Raw genomic sequence first — 19655 nt, 5'->3', positions numbered from 1 at the left:
GACTAAACGCGGTCGGCGGACGAACTATTGTTACTGAACCCGCCACCGCCGATATGGTCTCTGCAGCAAGAATAGCTTCTCTAACAAAAGGGTGCTTTGCAGTACGTGGGCCCCAGGATTCGTCACAGTCTGCTGACAGTCGTGGCGACTACAGGACACGAGAACCCGCCGTGGTTGCTCAGTGGCTATGGTGTTGGGCTGCTGAGCACGAGGTCGCGGGATCGAATCCCGGCCACGGCGGCCGCATTTCGATGGGGGCGAAATGCGAAAACACCCGTGTACTTAGATTTAGGTGCACGTTCAAGAATTCCAGGTGGTCGAAATTTCCGGTGTCCTCCACTACGACATGCCTCATAATCAGAAAGTGGTTTTGGCACGTAAAACCCCATAATTCAATTCAGGACACGAGACAATGGACAACCGGCGGCCACGCTGCGGGGGTCAGCTAGGGGAACCAACGCGCCTTTCAAGACGTAAGCCCCGAGTTCTGCGAAGCCCGTCTCACCTCGAAGGGGGCAGTGAAACCTGTGCTGCGTGCTCGTCAGTGTGCTCTGTGATCGTGCTCGTAAGCTGTGTGCTGTATGCTCGTCTTGCGTGCTCCATTTGGGAGCCATGCTAGACTGTCGAAAGTATCTCTTGTTTAATATGTAAATACTGTAAATAAACCCTGTACGCCTAGTGCCTCCGAAGTTCCTCCCTACGACCTACAACCCCTTCAACTGGTGGCAGCGGCGAGATCGTCCGACAAAACCTTACACTGTCTGAAGGACATCTTCTTATGGTGCTAATGCCAGCATTAAGCTACCCTTATTTCTTTAGCGCAAATTTATGGCCGGAGTTAGATAAATCAGCCAGAAAACACATGGCTTTTAGGTAGCGTAGGCTATATTTGAAATACTTTTCATTGTGGATGCAACTATGACATAATAATACTGTACCTTATCACATTTAGTTCTTTGTCCTTCTGGTATAAAGAAAATTTATGTTATCTTTCCTTACACGCAAATGAGCTTGAATTTTGATTTGAATGAGCATGAAAATAAATATATTTTGGTTTTATGTACAGATGAAGGATTGTATTGTTTGGTTCAATATATATTCTGGATATATTAAATGCATATGCATAACACTGCAGATGAATTAGGTCTCCCTATCAGTTTTTGTTGTCAACGTGCGCGTTATTTCACCGGTGTTAGTCAGTGCTGAACACAAAAACCAGTCTGGTAAACAAGACACATAAGTAAAAAAAATTAATCCAATCCTTCACATCTGTTGCAGAAAGTATGCGTGCACTTCACCTCTGACAATGCCACAGTAAGGAACTTCGACATAGCGATTTTTGTCAGGAATCAGGCTGGTTGGAACTCCTGTCAGTGGTGAAAGGAATTGGTGCGATATCAATGTGTCTTTGCAACATACATGATTGAAATGTAGTATGCTCTTCGACGTTATAGGCTGATCAGAATTCTGTCTACTTCGACATTGCTTTGGTCCATAAATGTGCACTTTAATTACACTTTCGTGCTCTTTCTTTGGTTTAGCACGAGCAGTTTGCTCGTGCTAAACTATAGGAATATATATATATATATATATATATATATATATATAGTATACCCTACAGAAGCTTGCGGCATAGCTTCAGTGAACTTCTGTTGTCATCACTGCGTACATGTGGCGACGATAGCTTTCTGTCGTATTTCAACAGCTCTCTCTAGCACTGCAGACGTTCGTCTGGTTACTTCAGGAACATTTCTGTCGTGACAATAGGGTGCCTGTTGTGACAACGAATTTTTCTGTAGTACTACAAAAATCTGTTGTAGTGCTTCAGCTTTCTGCTGTAACGACACACATAGGACGGAGTGCACATCAGAAAAGTATGTCGCTGCAACAGGAATCTGTAGTTACTACAGAAAAATCCTGTTGTACAACATAAATTTCTGTAGTACTGAAGGCAACCTCTGTTGTCATTTTCAACTGGGATAGTGCTTGGAAAAAATATAAGGTTTGTAGGCTTAAGTTTCGCATCTCTCCTGCAGATTCACGCCCTGACTTCCATGCAAAAACAATGCACGCAAAACTATTCGATTTTACTTGAACTTTAGAAATCTGCTAAGCAGCACTAACAGTAACCATACGCAGGTGCAACAAATCTCCAACCTTGTCTCCATACAGCCTACACGTACTATGTCATTGCTTAAGCACTGGTAGCTAGTATGCCTAACGGTTAGTACATTCATCATTTCATAGGAGCTTACCGCAAAATATTTTCAGTCTTTGGTAACGCTCACATTATTGAGCTTAAGAAAGCAAGGTGGTGGTTAAGCAGTCCGGGTATTTGTTATGGCCATAAAGTATTGATGTGCATGGCTAGAACTTTGTATGTGCGTCCACGCCTAATCTCTACCCGCCAACTTGTGTCTTGGTAGTCCATGGTCAAATGCCATGTAGTGCATGGCTTCTGTGCTGCGAGAACTGGGTTCAAAACCAACCGTTGGACCAACGTGAGTCTGGGTATGTAACACTGGGTATCTGGTGATGTTCAATGAAAGTACATAACTCCAACTTGGGTCGGCGGGTATGTGCCACTGTTCAATGGCCCTCTTTCACGCTAGGCATGTGCTGCTCTTCATTAAACCCCTCTCATGCCACCTTGGGTCACTGTGTTTGCGCTGCGTTTCATAATAACTATTATATGAAACGTACGATGAACAATTATTTAGCAAGCAATAAGAACGATTGCTAAAGGAATTTAAGTCGCCAATCACCTATGATGGATCCACCGCCAGTTTTCTTCCACGATAAGGAATATTGATAACGACATCGCGACTCGGATATTCTGTGTGATCAATACGAAGCCACTATTAGTCGTTTTTTCTGCAGCAGGAGCGAAGGGCTTGTTTATCATTATCTTTAGTTTCTCCACAAACGCAAGGAAGAGGACAAAGAAGAAGAGCCAGTCCTCTCGGCGTCGGTCACAGGGTGGGCCATGTGAACGACGCGGGTGACGACCATCTGAGCGAGCCTGATCTGCAGCCTGTTACAGGTACGGCCGAAACTGTTTCTCGCCAAAGTTCTTCCGTAGTTCCTGAAAATGTATTTCACCGGGTACGCGCTCGATCGGCCTTTAGCCATTTTTTGCACTCACTGGCGCGGAAGTAAGACGCGCCTGCACACAGTGATTGATGTATCCGGAGCCAACACTTCGACAAAGACGACTTGTCTTCAGCACTCGGGCATGAAGCCCAGTACGGTGACAACTGCGTCAACACGGGACCCTTTGTCGGAAAGCTGGCTCCCGAAACATCTCTGGCTGGCCACTGTCTGTCGATTCGTCTTTATCCTCCTATAAATCTATGTTTTGTTAGATACCCGCATAGAATATTTTCGCAAAAGTTCCGTCGGTAATAGCGGCCACTCAGCTGCCCCATCAGAACGCTGGAACCACGTGTGCAGTTGGCTGTGGTTTTTCGCCAACTCTTGTCCCTGTGTGCCGCAATTGGGAACCAACCCTGGCCAAGAGAAAGGCCAGTTTGAGTGAGCAACTAAAATATTTTGCCACCGTCCGCAGAGAGACGCCACGGAAACGGCCCGATATATTGAGCAGTACCAGACGCGTGTGTGGGATGCGTCCAGCGAATCTCTCTGTCCACGGCCATGCACGTTGCGAGGAGCATATGCGCTTTTACGTTTTTACACTTTAGCATACCGGTTCCCAGTCATGTCAGGAGCTGGACACATGCACCTCAAGATGAGCGTTGACTTTGTCGACGTCAAGTCGCAGCATGTGCTATTGAAAACTGGTTCCTGCGTACGCCCATATGGGATACGTGTTCTAGCGCTGCTTTGGGCACGCGAAGTTACAGCGTTGGTTTTCGATAACTAGAGAGTCTACTGTGGAGACTCCGCAATTTTCATCGAGGCTTCACGTAGACGCGACGCTTATATGATGGCGCTGATGCCAAAGGTAAGTTGCTAATTTGCATGTGACGATGGTTTACAGTCACCTAATACGCAAAGCTGTATATGTCCCTTCTGAAAGGTCACGTTGGCGTGCGAAACGACAAAGGCGTAAGGGAGTGGCAGGCATCGGCGCGCAGAAACGAAATACAAGTCACATGCAAAGTGTTCGTGCGGCGCTTCGGTCGGTGTCAGTTTGCACATTCAGTCGTAGAGCACATTGCGAACTATCGGCGTCCAAGCGATCAACTTCGCCCATTGGCGATCGCCAGACGCCCGTCGCCAAGAAAGTGACGCCAGCCGCCCATCTGGCCTAGCCAGATTTCGTCCAACGCGCGGCAACGAATGTGAACCAATCCGCGGACAGAGTTAATTAATTCTACGGTCATGCTTCGGACTCTGGTTCGTATGCTAGTAAGGGTGGACAAACTGCATGACGACGTGTACAGAAATTCAGGATTTCCGCCTAGTTACGCGCGTCTTACGGTGCTTTTAAAGAAGTGTGACCTCATCGTGGATCGCTGCAAGTATATTGTTACGATCGGCCAGCGAGGGTAGTGACCTTCTAACCTCTTCCAGCCCGCTGCGACGAATAGCTTCGTGAAGCCAACAATGCGCACCCCTCGCACAGACCTGCAGCGCCACCAACACGCTTTGCGGACCGCGTATTGTTGTTTGTTCACTGTCGCCTTCACGGACCAATGGGAGCAAGAAAATTTATAGAAAAAGGTGTTCTAAGGCGTTTTCTCGCGGCCCCAGTAATCCTCAGGTTCCTTTGAAAGACGCGGCAACTAACTGCGCCCCCCCCCCCCTCCCATGTCAGGAACCAAGACGCGTCTACTTCAGTCAAGCGTGACAACCCCTGTCTACGATGCCTCACTCCTTTCGGTGTGTTCAGTGAAACAAAGGTGCGGGAGTGAGTGTGTGGACTCTCGCCTTATAAGGTACGACAACTTTGGACGCTCAGATTGGACAAAGGTTGGATGGCAGTTTCCACGGCCTAGGGATCCAGGGAGGACAGAAGGGGTTTTGAGCAGCCGTTGTCGGCTCCTCGTTGCTTCGGTTTCAGTCATGCTAGACTTTCGAATTGTAACGTTCTCTACTCTTCATGCAAATATTGTAAATAAAGCCAGTTCTTCTCGTTCTCGATGAAAACACGTTCCACCCTTCAAAAACGTCCTTAGCGTGGATGAGTCGGACTACGGCATAGGCCAGCTACCCTTTTTTACATGTCAGGCTACAACTCTTACAATATATGTTATGTGAGAAATAGAGAAAAAAAAAAAACGCGGCGATTGGTGGTGCTCCTGCAGCTCGAGGTTAGAGCAAAGTGGTATTAGGTATTCTGCTTTCTGGCAAGTGCAGAAAAGCAGACGTGGTTATATGCCTATGAAGCTTGAACACTACTCAGCTGGCAGGCGACTACAAATCATGCAGTTGCGTTTCTAGCAGCAGGCGTTCGCGTTACTAGGCTGCTAATAACATTGGTAACCTAGTCTACTAGCGTTGATATTTCCCTTCCACTTCCATTGTCAACGCGGCACTTTCCCGAAGGTTTGGTAACGAGGCGCTTTTATCGGCGCCGGCAGGTTCTGGTCAGATACGAGTTCTGCGCATAATTCATCCAAACGGACACCGGAAAGACATTTTAACAAGCCGAAAACTGGGACGGTGTGACAGGGATTAGTGAACCTGATTGCGGGACAAGTTCTCTGCAGAAGAACCGCTATCTTACGGTTGTGTTTAGCGCAATTATAGTCTATGCCTCCTATGTGGAAGACATGGCTTGGAATAGCGCTCGATTTTTTTCAATGATTTCATTCACTGTCAGTGTTATCAAAAATTACCACTTTTATATAAAATAATTGCTCGAAGCTGCGACACATAGCCGTGTTATACGGGTGGCGGTGCTTAGTTTCTTTTATGCCGGCTCGCAGTGAACGATTACAATGAAAGGTGTGGAGACACTACTGCCCCCTGTACTTTCGAACGTTCATTGTTCATTGCGCGATCGTTCATTGCGATGTTATCAAAACGACAGCTAATATCAAGACCTACTGCTTTGTCTATTGCATTAAATTGCTTTTACGCTTTTTGGTCACACTGATAGCGACTCGGCGAACGCACGGCGACGTCGGCCTCTTTTTTCGCTCGAGGCAGTGCTGTGGTGGCTAGAAGCAAGCGAACATTCCAAGACGTGCCGTCGCTTATGGTAAAGCGAATAACTTTCTCTGGCTTTATCGCCCATTTGGTGGTCTGTGGTTGGCCGTCGGATGATCCTTGTTGGGGGTTGCTGGTTGGAGGTCAGAAAAAAAAAGAAAACGTTCATGTAAAAGGCGCGTGCGCTCGCTTTGCAAGGACGCGCTGAATCAATTTAGATCCATAAGGTATTCAGAAAAACTACGCTTCTTGACTTCGCGGGAACAGATTGATCATTAGAGGAAAAAATAGCCGCCAAAGTTTGATTTTAGAATTTGTCGCTGGAACACGAGGGCGGGTACGTCAGTGTGACGTCACCGATTGGAAAGCATTTTTCTTTGTGTGTCTGTGCGCGTGTTTTGATCGTTGCGATTCCATTAAAGTTTGTGACGCTTCCTCAGTTTAGTCTATATGGCTCTTTTAGAACGCGATTTAGTCCATTTTTGCCGAGAAATAGTTCACTTGGCCCGAGTAGACGGCTTCAAAATCCGCGACGTGATGACGAGTTGTTGCGGGATTGAAGGTCGCGTCGCCATCCATTTTTTGTATTTGCCTATTTTCTGGCTTGCCGAGCGTCTTCTCGGGGTTAAGAGTGGCTATTTTCGTACTGTGCAAGGATTTTACAAACACAGTGAAAATCGTGTTCCGCTTTAGTGTCCATTTAGCAGCTCTTATATGCGTAGACACTATCGGCGGTGACGTCCTTGCCGTCGAGGCCGAAATTCATTAGGCCCGTGTGTCTCTCGTCGTGTCAATAATTGGGCAAAAAAATGTGCCGTCCCAATTGCGACTCCTTGCTTTGGCAGGCTCCGGTGGGTGCCCGCCCTCGGCAGACGCTCCAGCGTGGTCCCGGACCTGCAGCGGGCGATGGTGACTCTCGCTAGAATCTTGGGCGCCTGTCTCACGCTGGCTGCCTGTTGTCGCGCCGCCACGACGGAAGCCGAACCACCGAGGCGTAAGCGGCCGCCGTTCTCTGCGCAGTGAGCTCGCATGCAGGGCACGGATGGTGCAAGTATACACTCACCCACAAAAGAGTTTACGGACCACGGTATCTCGGAAAACGTTGAACTTCCGAGCAGCCAAGAACAGTAGCCATCGAAACCGTACGTCGTAATGTTGGTCGGATGTACTGGTAGAGGCTGGAAGTGCGAATACCGGGCTTGCCTTGCGAGGCTGCAGGTAGATTCAGCTTTGTCTGAAATCCCTTGGTGCGGAAAATTTTGTGGAGCACTGTGCGTATATATATATATATATAAACGAGAAGAGAGGGGGTTAACCGAGGGTCCCTATTTTTATTAGTCATATCATAAGAAGCCAACAAACACTGACACCAAGGACAACATAGGGGAAATTACTTGTGCTTAATAAATGAAATAAAGAAACGATAGATGAATGGAAATTAAAGTGGATGAAAAAACAACTTGCCGCAGGTGGGAACCGAACCCACAACCTTCGCATTTCGCGTGCGATGCTCTACCAGTTGAGCTACCGCGGCGCTGTTTCCCCATCCACTTTCTTGGGTATTTATGTGTACTAGTAGAACCCTGGGAGTGCTAACACTCCCAGGGTTCATATTTTTTTTTCATGTGTGGCGCACATTTTTTTTTTTGTTTACGAATGTGACCATTGCGAGAAGTTCCTCTAGAGAATGATCGTAGCATTTCTTCTAATGCGTGAAAACCAATATATAGTTAACTTATACTTTTCCGTAATATTACAATGACAGAAGCAGGCACATTGTTGAACAACAAGTTGTACCACCATGCTTATGGGGTATGCATGGAGAATTACAAAAAGTAAAACACAGACAAAAGGTGCCAATACATGCATCTAAGTCGCTGTTGTCGAATCTTGCAGCGAAGGCATTCCTAATTATGCGTCGTCGTCAGGGTCATCAATGGGGCACTAAGATATTAAATCCGTAAGAATTTCTTTGTCTACCCAACGAGGAAACTCGTCCGTGCATCCGTCTGTCACGTAAGACGAATCATTATAAAGGAATTAATGTATGATACAAAAGAAATTCGAAAGAAAAACGTTGGCTGTGATGAGTTTAGAACCTATAACTCCACGCTCAGAATCCGATTGTTTTACCCTCTAGGCTAAATACCCACGCTTGCAGAAAGTTAATATATCTGAACCATATGAATGTGTTCTCCCGGCGGTACAAAAGAAATGTCAAATGAGAACAGGTTCTATGAAGGCTTTGGTGAAAGATTTGGTGATGATGGTATAAAAAGCCATCTCTAGGTCGACATGTAGAGCCAACTTCAAGCGTTGCAGACATCAGAAAAAAAATCCAGTTTTACAATAATTTAGTGCCGAAACACGCCACATCCCCAATGTGCTTGGGTGGTCGCGGAATGCGCATTCCGTTTAGGCGTTCCTTCATTGACAGATATCCCACGGATTTCTTAGGCCCCGTGTGCTTCACGTCGCGCAACACACATATAAGCAGTTAAGGAGTGATGACGGGTTATATGGGTCTCATCACGGTTGATAATGGTTCGACGCGGTAGGGTAAGGTGCTAAAGAGCGGTGAGGGCTTATAATGGTCGGAGCAATTCTGATAAGGTTAATAAGCGCCGATAAGGGTTCATAAGAGTCGGATCAAGTTCGATAAGGTTATAAAGACTGATGAAAGTTGATAAGGGTTGGATCGTCTCCAATAAGGTTGATAAGAACAGATAATCATTGATAAGAATTGTGTCGATTGCGATAAGGCTGATACCGACCGATAAGGATTGATAAGGCTAAGACCTAGTCCAATAAAGTTGAAAGCAACTTACAAGGGTTGTATCTAGTCCGATAGCATTGATAAGGACCGAAAAGGTTTGATAAGGGTTTGTACTGGTAGGATCCAGTTTGATAAGATAGACAATAACACCGGGCTGCACGGAGAGGAGCAAGTGGCACTGTGCTTACGCATACTTAGACAACTCCCAGAGGAGCTTCTGCCTGGATTTGTTTTTAGGTTTCTTCGTTGGTGAAGGCTTCTAGTATCTATCGTGCAGTTTTGTCATGGTGCTTGTAGGTTACATGCGTTTCATTCAAGCATGGGCAGCGTAGACATTGTTCGCAGTGGAATGACAGTTAACGAATGTGCGCGCCTTTTGAAGTGGAGATGTGTAATGGTACATTCCGTTGATTTGTACGGTGATGCATCTCGGATGGCGATCCACCGCATCGCGGTCGTGCTCGTAAGGCGAGAGTGAGAGCGCTTCCGAGTGTATTGAGCTGTAGCGGCGCTCTGAAAGAACCAGCCTCGCCGAAAATTGACACGTGCTGCTGTCTTTACTAGGGCGCCTTGGTGCGCCGGATTCCGTGTAGTGTGATGCTGCGAGTGTTCACATAAACGCGACAGTAGCGTATCGCATTTCTTAGAGCGTCACGCCATTGGATACGGTGCATCCCCTTGCGTCCGCAACAGTGGTTTCTAGCAAGGCGGTATACTTGTTTCCGGTGGCTGCATTTCGCCGGTGACTAAAGCAGCGCACGCCAGGGCAGGCGTCTCGCCTTTTCCTCTGTCCCTCCATGCGATACACCGGCGTTTACGACCCGCTGGGGTGGTTTAGCGGCTATGTTGTTGCACTGCTAAGCACGACGTCTCGGGTTCGAATCCCGGCCGCGGTGGCCGCATTTCGATGGGGGTGAAATGCAAAAACGCTCGTGTCCCGCGCGTTGGGAGCACGTTAAAAATCCCGTCGTGGTTAAAATTATTCCGGAGCCCCCACTAAGGCGTGCCTCTTAATAAAAGCATGGTTTTGGCATGTAAAACCCCTAAACTAATTCATTTATCATTTAAGCGTGCACATGTACAGGAACATCGTGAGCTACTTTACCCGTCACGATGTGACCTCTAGCAACGCAATAACTACGATTAACCTTGTTGGCACATTACCGCGGTTTACATGCATGCGACGGGCTAGAAATTCTCATTCGTGCAAACGCTGGATATGCGACCTGCTTTTGTCGTATTGGTGCTGACGCGGCTCGTGTCTGAGTGGAGGGGACAAGTCGCGGTTTCCCATCGTCTGTGACGTTTTGCCGCTGTGCACACATGGTTACGTGTTCGATTCCCAGTCGCGGCGGCCGCTTTCCCATGGGGGCGGAATCCGAAAAAGGCTACTGGCTTTGCGCAATTGAAAAATGTTGGTAGAATCAACTCATATGTTAGAACTTGAGATGCGAAGCTTTCGTGAAGCTGTTGAATAATTGCCAAGCAACTGATTGTACTCTGCACAGTGTGTTGTCGAATATCGATTACCTACCTACTTGCCAGTGAAGACGACAATACACGTAGACACCCACCACGTGACCCACATGACGGTGCACTACACTGCCTCTGCCTAGGCCCCCTTTGCTATGAGTCGACAATCTAACAAGAGGCGCCGCGCCGACTTCGGCGGGTGGATCCTGGAGACAGTGCAGCAGTGAACTGCACTTTACTCGGCGAAAGACCGACCCCAAGGGTGGGCCGAACCCGAAATCCAATTAAAATATGCACAGAAAGGTTTCATTTAACTGAGGAATCGTGTTCTTGATGACGTGTATTTGTTTCAATGGGAATATTTACGCATCAATTGTTTTGTCACTGCGTGATTGCGTAGAAGTAAGGCCAGAAGCAATAATGCCTGTAAGGCTCGTACAGATGGTAGTGCCGTCCTGCATGCGAGCTATTCACCCAGTAACCCAGTATTAGCCGTGATCAGGGAGGATTCGCCAGTTTTAATTTAATAAAACATCAGGCGTTGTTAAGTGCACGGTGACCTGCGTCAGCGGCTCAGTGGCTGTGTCTTCCCCGCAGGGGCGTCTGCGTCAGCAGGCGTTTGGTGTGTTGCGACACCACGTACCCGAGCACACGAGGGTTGGACCCTCCCGCGTGTAGCCGTGCGCGGCTTAGCCGTGTCTGGGGAAAAGGGGATCCTGGGGGTTGAGCCGATGCTGGGTGTTTGGACCTTTAAGGCCCCCCGGCGGAGGCAACACACCTCTTCGGCCTCGGCTTCACATAGACGGCACCCCCGGACTGACCCACCCGGGGGGAATCGGCAGTCGCCTTTTCCTGTCCTCCTCTCGCATCTTCGTCTTTATCTCCCATTTTTACATCTTTCCTGTCTTCTCTTCACTTCTTACTTCCTTTCTCCACGGCGGCAAGGGTTAACCTTGTGTGTGTGCCCTCCCTTGGGTATAATATATTAGGTTATAGTGGCAATGCACGGTTGGCGCCTGCAGCCTTACGCGTTAAGTTCTGCAGCGTCCCCATGTTGGGCTCCGTGGTGGGTGGCCGCCATTGCCGCCGAAAAGAAACTACAATACTATGGGAACGCCCGCATTTCCCCGTATACTTGATCGTCACCCTCAGAAGAGGGGACGCACCGATGACTTAACTACATATTTGTCCCGCACAAAAGAGAATTACCCGAAATACCATGTTGTACATAGTGAGAACGCTGCAAAACAGGCGAGACTCATTTCACCATTCATAGTTTCAAGATCCTTGACCGAAGCCTTAGGGTCAGGTTATAAGGTGACGAAAATGGCAAGCGGTGATCTTCTTCTTGAGATCCCGCAGAAAAATCAATATGAAAAGCTAGGCAGTCTGGTTACCTTTGGTGACATACCAGTTTCTGTTACACCACACCGATCAATGAACAGCTCACGCGGAGTCGTGTCAGAGGCAGACCTTCAGGATTTGACAGAAGCTGAACTCCTGGAAGGGTGGAAAAATCAAAATGTGACCGATGTAAAGCGTATTATCATTAGACGGGACAATAAGGAAATTCCAACCAAGCATCTTATCTTAACATTTGCATCCAGCGTACTACCAGAAACAATCGAAACAGGATACATCAGGTTAACTGTGCGACCATATATCCCCAACCCTAGACTGTGTTTCAAATGTCAGAGGTTCGGCCATGGCTCGCAGAGCTGCCGTGGTCAAATAACTTGTGCAAAGTGTGGAGTCCAGGGCCACCCTTCCGACAACTGCAGTGGCACACCTCACTGTGTGAACTGCAGTGGTGACCATGCAGCTTACTCACGCTCCTGTCCGAACTGGAAGAAAGAAAAAGATATAATCACCCTTAAAGTCAAGGAAAACATTTCGTTTAAGGAAGCTCGTAAACGGTGCTCACCTTTTCACAGCACACCTTATGCTGATGCGGCGCGTCGGGGGGCAGCGTCGCAGCGGCCAATGCCAAGTACCCAGCCCGCGTGCAGCGAGCAGGTACCTTTGGCTCCTGCCCCCAGGGTGGAAGTAGGTAAGCCTACTCCATCCAACCACCAACCAGGCCAGGCTACCCTTGGGTTGCCGGCCCCACAAGAGTCATCTGCGGCAACCTGCGCTACGCGCAGCGATCCCGCAGGGCCGATAGCGGCCACGAAGGTAGACGCAACCGAGGCTGCCTCGACCTCCCCGGCCCCTCCCAGCGCTGGCAACAGCCGGCGCAGCCAAATTCCACAGGGAGCCCCATCGACCTCCGGGCTGGTGGGCGCAGGGGTCTCGCCTTCCGAGGTGAGACTCTCCCGAAAAACTTCTCGCTCGCAAGAGCGCGTGTCCGGCGCCTCACAAGAGGCAATGGACACAACACCTATCCCCACGGCGCACCAAGCGCCTAAGGAGCGGCGAGGCTCCCTCGAACGCTCCAAAAAAGGCAAAGCCCCGGTTACAGGGCCTCGCAAGAGCCCTGTAATCTAATTAATCATTTCTGTTTCCGTACACACAGCACCAATTTACATTAAATATGGATACACAAATCATACAATGGAATATCAGAGGTCTTCTGAGAAACCTTGATGATGTACAAGAACTCATCCACCAACACAATCCAAAAGTGCTGTGTTTACAGGAAACACACCTAAAATCAAAACACACGAACTTTCTCCGACAGTATATAACCTTTCGTAAAGATCGCGATGATGGTGTCGCATCATCGGGCGGTGTTGCAATTGTCATACATAAAAGCATTGCGTGTCAACATTTACAGCTACAAACGCCTCTTGAAGCAGTGGCGGTTCGAGCTGTTCTCCTAAACAAACTCATCACTATTAGCTCTGTTTACATACCCCCACATTACAAATTAACTAAACATGAATTCCAATCCTTTATAGATCAATTGCCAGAACCTTATGTTGTTCTGGGTGATTTCAATGCACACAGCAGCTTGTGGGGAGACTCTCGTATCGATGCGCGAGGTCGTCTCGTTGAACAATTCCTTTTTTCGTCGGGTGCATGTCTGCTGAATAACAAAGAACCCACCTATTACTCTCTTGCAAACAATACCTTTTCTTCAATTGATCTTAGCCTAGTTTCCCCGTCAATACTGTCTGAACTCGAATGGGAAGTTATAAACAATCCTTACGGGAGCGACCACTTCCCCATACTGCTGAGAACATATAAAGAAAACGAATATCTACCACAGGCTCCTAGGTGGAAGATCGATACAGCCGACTGGGAGAAATTCCGAACTCTCACTAGTATCTCCTGGAATCACATGTCTTCTTTAGAAATTGATGCTGCTGTGGAGTATTTTACAGCTTTCATAATAGATGCCGCATCAAAATGCATATCCGAAGCAAGCGGTTTGCCATGCAAACGACGTGTACCGTGGTGGAACAACGAATGTACGATCGCCCGTAGGAAACAAAACAAAGCGTGGGGATCGTTACGCGCCTCTCCCACTGCAGAGAATCTTATTAACTTCAAAAAAGCAGTCTCAAGCCAGGAGAACGCGCCGACAGGCCAGAAGAGAGAGTTGGCAGAAGTTTTTATCGGGTATCAACTCTTATACAGATGAGGCGAAAGTCTGGAACAGGGTTAACAGGATAAAAGGACGACAAACTTATTCACTCCCCCTGGTAAACACCCAAGGCGATACCCTGCTTGAACAAGCAGACTCACTTGGGGAGCACTTTCAGAGCGTGTCAAGTTCCACCAACTATTCGCAATCTTTTCTGAAATATAAACACATAGAAGAATGCAAGCCACTCACAAGAAACTGTCGGCAGAATGAACCGTTCAACCGCCCCTTTAGTATTGCAGAGTTGAGAGCTGCCTTGAGCGCATGCAAGAGCTCTGCACCGGGCTCTGACAGAATCATGTACGAAATGCTCAAAAACTTACACAATGACACGCAAGTAACACTACTTAAACTTTTCAACACCATTTGGGACGCAGGGTACCTTCCAACGGCATGGAAAGAAGCCATTGTGGTCCCTGTTCTGAAACAAGGGAAAGACCCTTCTTCAGTGGCAAGTTACCGCCCGATAGCCCTCACAAGCTGCATGTGCAAGGTATTCGAAAAAACGATAAATCGGCGACTCATTCATTTCCTTGAACAGAGCAAAATGCTTGATCCCTGTCAGTGTGGCTTCCGAGAAGGGCGCTCCACAACCGACCATCTTGTACGTATTGAAGGAAATATCCGGGACGCCTTTATACATAAACAGTTCTTCTTATCGACATTTCTCGATATGGAAAAGGCGTACGACACAACGTGGCGATACCGGATCTTGCGAGACTTATCGGAAATGGGCATTCATGGTAATATGTTAAACGTAATAAAAAGCTACTTGTCCAATCGCACCTTCCGGGTAAAAGTCGGCAATGTGCTCTCACGTCCATTTACACAAGAAACTGGTGTACCCCAGGGTGGCGTGCTCAGTTGCACACTCTTTATTGTTAAGATGACAACACTTCGTGCTTCCTTACCACCGGCCATTCTGTATTCCGTCTATGTGGACGACATTCAAATAGGTTTCAAGTCCTGTAACCTCGCAGTCTGCGAGAGACAGGTACAGCATGGTTTGAACAAGGTGTCAGGGTGGGCAGAGAAAAATGGATTTAAAATCAATCCTCACAAGAGTTCTTGTGTTTTGTTTACAAGAAAGAGAGGCCTGGCTCCGGACCCTTCCTTAGAACTGTGTGGACAACAGATACCTGTAAACAAAGAGCACAAATTTCTAGGTGTCATACTTGACAATAGACTCACTTTCGTGCCACACATTAAACATATGAAAGAAAAGTGCCTGAAAACAATGAACTTAATGAAACTTCTATCCCAGACTACGTGGGGTAGTGACAGGAAGTGCTTAATGAATCTGTATAAGAGCCTCATCCGGTCACGATTAGATTATGGTGCCGTGGTATATAACTCTGCCGCCCCAAGCGCGCTAAAGATGCTAGACCCGGTTCATCATCTAGGAATTCGACTGGCCACTGGCGCTTTCAGAACGAGTCCCATACAAAGTTTATATGTAGAATCAAATGAGTGGTCACTTCATCTGCAGAGAACATACATCAGCCAAACATATTTTCTGAAAGTCCACTCAAATCCTCAACATCCCTGTTTTAATACCATTAATGACATGACATATGCTACACTCTTTCGCAATCGTCCCTCCGTAAGACAGCCTTTCTCGCTGCGTGTGAGGGAGCTTAGTGAAGAAATGCACGTTCCACTCCTCGAGCTTCGCCTAATGCATCCAGCCAAGCTGCTACCTCCTTGGGAGTGGCAGCTCATACAATGTGATATATCTTTCGTGGAAGTCACAAAGCATGCTCCAGAGATTGAAATCCAGATGCATTTCCGGGAACTCCAGCACAAATACTCCTGCACGGAGTTCTACACAGACGCATCAAAGTAACACGACGGGGTGTCCTATGCAGCCGTCGGTCCATCCTTCTCGGAATCCGACGTACTGCATCCGGAAACTAGTATCTTTACGGCTGAGGCTTACGCACTGCTGACGGTCGGAAAGCATATATATAAATCAAAACTCCAGAAATCAGTTATATATACGGACTCCCTTAGTGTTGTGAAGGCCTTGATGTCTTTCTGTAGCCACAAAAATCCGGTAATTAATGAACTCTACTCCCTACTTTGTAAAGCATATATATCTAACCAACATGTGATCATATGCTGGGTGCCTGGACATAGGGGCATCGAGGGAAACGTTCTGGCTGACCAGATGGCCACATCAATTTCATTGCATGCAGTTAATCCTACTGCTTCGGTCCCTGTCACAGACCTGAAGCCTTTCTTAAGAAGGAAACTACGAAAGCATTGGCAACGCATGTGGGACGAAGAAATAAATAATAAACTGCATGTAATAAAGCCACAATTAGGTTTTTCGCCTCCTGTAACAAAATCCCGCCGTACAGATGTCCTATTCTGCCGTCTAAGAATAGGGCACACTTTTGGCACACATAACTTTTTACTCACGGGAAACGAGCCTCCAACCTGCGGCAGATGCGGGGAGAGGCTGACCGTCCTCCACGTCCTACTGGAGTGTCGGGAAGCCGAATCCGAAAGAAAAAAACATTTTCTCGTAGCATACCGGCACCACATCCCCCTTCATCCTGTTATGTTACTTGGTCCAGAACCACTCTTTGACAGCAACGCCGTCCTAGGTTTTTTGAAAGATGTTGTGTTGCATGTTATTAGCCCCACACGTTCGTAGCGCTTCCTCTCTCCAGAGGACGCCGCTGCGATAATTATTTTGTATAGCACATGCCTCTAGGCCCTTGTGGTTCAAGGGCTCTGGCGAGGCAGTAGTGCTGTAAGCAATTTAACATCTCGCATATTTTAAACAATGCATCATTCTTTCACGATGTATTTTAATGTTCATAGTATTCGTCATTAGTCATCGCCATAATTTTATAGTACATAGATTTTACGCATTTACAGCGACTATTTTTAGGCCACTTTACAGCCAAGTCACATCTTCCATAATACATCGTTAACACTACCACCTGTCATGGCGCTCTTTGGCCAAACCTGGCCCTTGCGCCACAAAACACCACACATCATCATGGCTGTGTCTTTGTACTGCCGAAAACGAAGTTGCCAGTTCGATTCTCGTCTCTGGCGACGAAATTCCTCCAGTAGCGGAATGCAATGATGCCCGTATCTTCAGGTGTGCCTTAAGGAACAGCAGGTGGTCAAATGTAACGGAAAGCCCCCTACAACGGCGACCCACATAGTCCGTGTTGGAGCTCTGCTAAGCTATAACCCACATTTTTTTAAACTTTGAATGCACGCTGACCTCGCTGTGAAATCCAGGGGGCCCTGTTTCATCACACGTATTTTTTTATTGTTCACCTGAGGCAGGAGAAGGCAGCTGCGACGAGACCAGCTTGGCCGCCAGCCTGCGGCAGTGTGACGCAAAGTTTGGTTCGACCAGCGCACAGGACACCGGGCTCAACGCGAAGACGGCCTGCTCGTAAGTAAAACCAACTCAAAAAAGAGTTTCATTGCAGGGAACTCATGCACAGCCTGACTATTTTAATCGTTGCAATTGTTACAAATACTGCCCGAACTTTATTTTTGTCTTGAAGGAGACCTTTCTTGAGGACAGTACTGATAAAGGGCTACTAGGTAATGGCTCATTATACCTGATGTATTTTTTGAACATTGACCGAATTTTTTAATATCGGCTGTGGCATATAACACAAATCCGCTCATTGAGCTGGATTAATGAGAGGGGCGGGTAATAACGCTGCAAATGAGAATGTGTAATTGAATAACTATAGCAAGTATTCACTGAACTTTCTAAATGATTAGCGCACATATTACAATGCATAAATTGGACGAGCTTTAAATATGGCACAAGTTTCGAGATAAGCGCTGGGAAACTTGTAGTATAAATGCGCTGCCGTTCCACGAAGTTCGTTAACAATCGGCCTTGAATCTCTAAGGCTACTGGAACGCCACTGCAGTTTGTTGCAAACCTGCGATAAGGTGTATCCCGAAATCGATTTTCAGTAACACAGTGTTTTAAGCATGTTAGTATGACGTGATTAGACTTATAGCGCGCGAAAGGACGAGGACACGGAAAGTCGTGAAATAAATTACTCGAAATAAACACTATTGTAAGTTAGCGCCTGTGTGCACCACATCTTTCTGTGTCCACGTCTTCTCACTCGCCATAAGCCTCGTCGAAATTGATGTCATCTTCAGAATTCCCTTCAAGTAGATCCGACTTTCGAAGTCAACGGCTACGTACTGAATGCTTTCGGCGCAGCGCACCCGGCACAGGACAAAAGAGTGACACAGAACACACGCGCACATGGCGCTAAGTTTCAACAAACGGTTTATTTGCGGGATCAAAGCACACATATGACTGTCACTTGGTACGCAACAGAACACGAGCTCTGAGCTCGTGTTCACACGGATAGCGCGACATGTAGCTGACATATCTTGCGATTGACATTCTCGCCAACGACAAAAGTTGTTTTTGTTAAAGTCAAATGGACGGTTTGGAGATACATGTTTCACCATAGATGGCTATGTACTCTGCTTCAGGGATTAGCCTGATCAACTCATTCACGCCTTTATCCAGAATCACAGTATCGATGAAGATAAGAAGGCATGCGCATTTCTTGCAGGGAAGCGCAAGAAAGCCATCGGGCTTCTTGTTTAGATTGCCGTTATGTCCACGTAGCCTATTAGTAAGGGACTTGCCAGTCTGCACGACGTACCTAGCTCTGCTCGTCCTTGGTAAGCGGCGAATGACATCTGTCTTTCTTTTCACACCTTATTTACCCGCCGTGGTTGCTCAGTAGCTATGGTGTTGGGCTGCTGAGCACGAGGTCGCGGGATCGAACCCCGGCCGCGGCGGCCGCATTTCGATGGGGGCGAAATGCGAAAACACCCGTGTACTTAGATTTAGGTGCAGGTTAAAGAACCCCAGGTGGTCGAAATTTCCGGAGTCCTCCACTACGGCGTGCCTCATAATCAGAAAGTGGTTTTGGCACGTTAAACCTCATAATTGAATTTGAATTCACACCTTATTTCCTTTGTGCGCGCCGGTCTGGTCTTCCTTCAAAGACTTACTGCTTGACTTGTTTTGTGCTGAGAACGCTACTGTGATGTTAATAGGCTGCGCAATTTTCTTTGGGTAATGTAGTCGGTGAATGTGTGGTATCACTGCTAACAGTTTTTTTAATCTCTATTGCGGCTTGCTGTCGCGAATTCTTGTGACAGAATGGGATTTAGGAGTCCTTAGGCTACGCATTTAGTGATATGGCCTGCATACGCGGAGACATATAATCAAAGAACGCGTCCTTTATGTCGAGCTAGTTATGTTTTTCCAGCCTATACCCAGCGGTGCATTTTCACCACGTGTCTCTTTCCGATAGAATCGTCCTAAACGGGACATATGCTTTACAGGTCCTTGCGTTAAAAAAAAACGCTTTCAAGGCACGTTCTTTCTTCTTTTCCATACTCCTCAGCACCTCTGTTAGATTCATCTGTTTGCATAACTCGATAGCCCTCGTTCGGACCTAAGTTCCTCAGCCTGATATTGTGCTCGATAGTTAGTGCTGTAATTGCAGCATTTGCTTTGGTATCAAAGGTCTTGTGTGACAGGACAGGAATCCCGCCTTCCTCGTCCGTGGTACGACGCAAAGCGAATTCTTTTTTAAGTATGACGTAACACGTTCTACCGTTAGTTTTTAGAGTTGAGGCTTACGTCAGTTCAACACGTCGAGGTCCTCC

The 19655-nt window shown here is 47.3% G+C and overlaps 1 protein-coding gene across 1 annotated transcript in view; it reads left to right on the top strand.

The window, feature by feature from the left end:
* The first annotated feature begins 1691 nt into the window (after nt 1-1691).
* Nucleotides 1692-19655, top strand: part of LOC129381720 (uncharacterized) — a 69871-nt gene continuing 51907 nt past the window's right edge. The window contains exons 1-3 of the mRNA XM_055064787.2: nt 1692-3043; nt 6963-7111; nt 17268-17379. Of these exons, the coding sequence (XP_054920762.2) occupies nt 7024-7111; nt 17268-17379 (200 nt within the window). The 5' untranslated portion in view covers nt 1692-3043; nt 6963-7023. The remainder of the gene's footprint in view (nt 3044-6962; nt 7112-17267; nt 17380-19655) is intronic.

This window comes from Dermacentor andersoni, chromosome 11, assembly GCF_023375885.2.
Source record: "Dermacentor andersoni chromosome 11, qqDerAnde1_hic_scaffold, whole genome shotgun sequence".
NCBI lineage: Eukaryota > Metazoa > Arthropoda > Arachnida > Ixodida > Ixodidae > Dermacentor > Dermacentor andersoni.
This window is presented reverse-complemented; position numbering and strand designations above follow the sequence as displayed.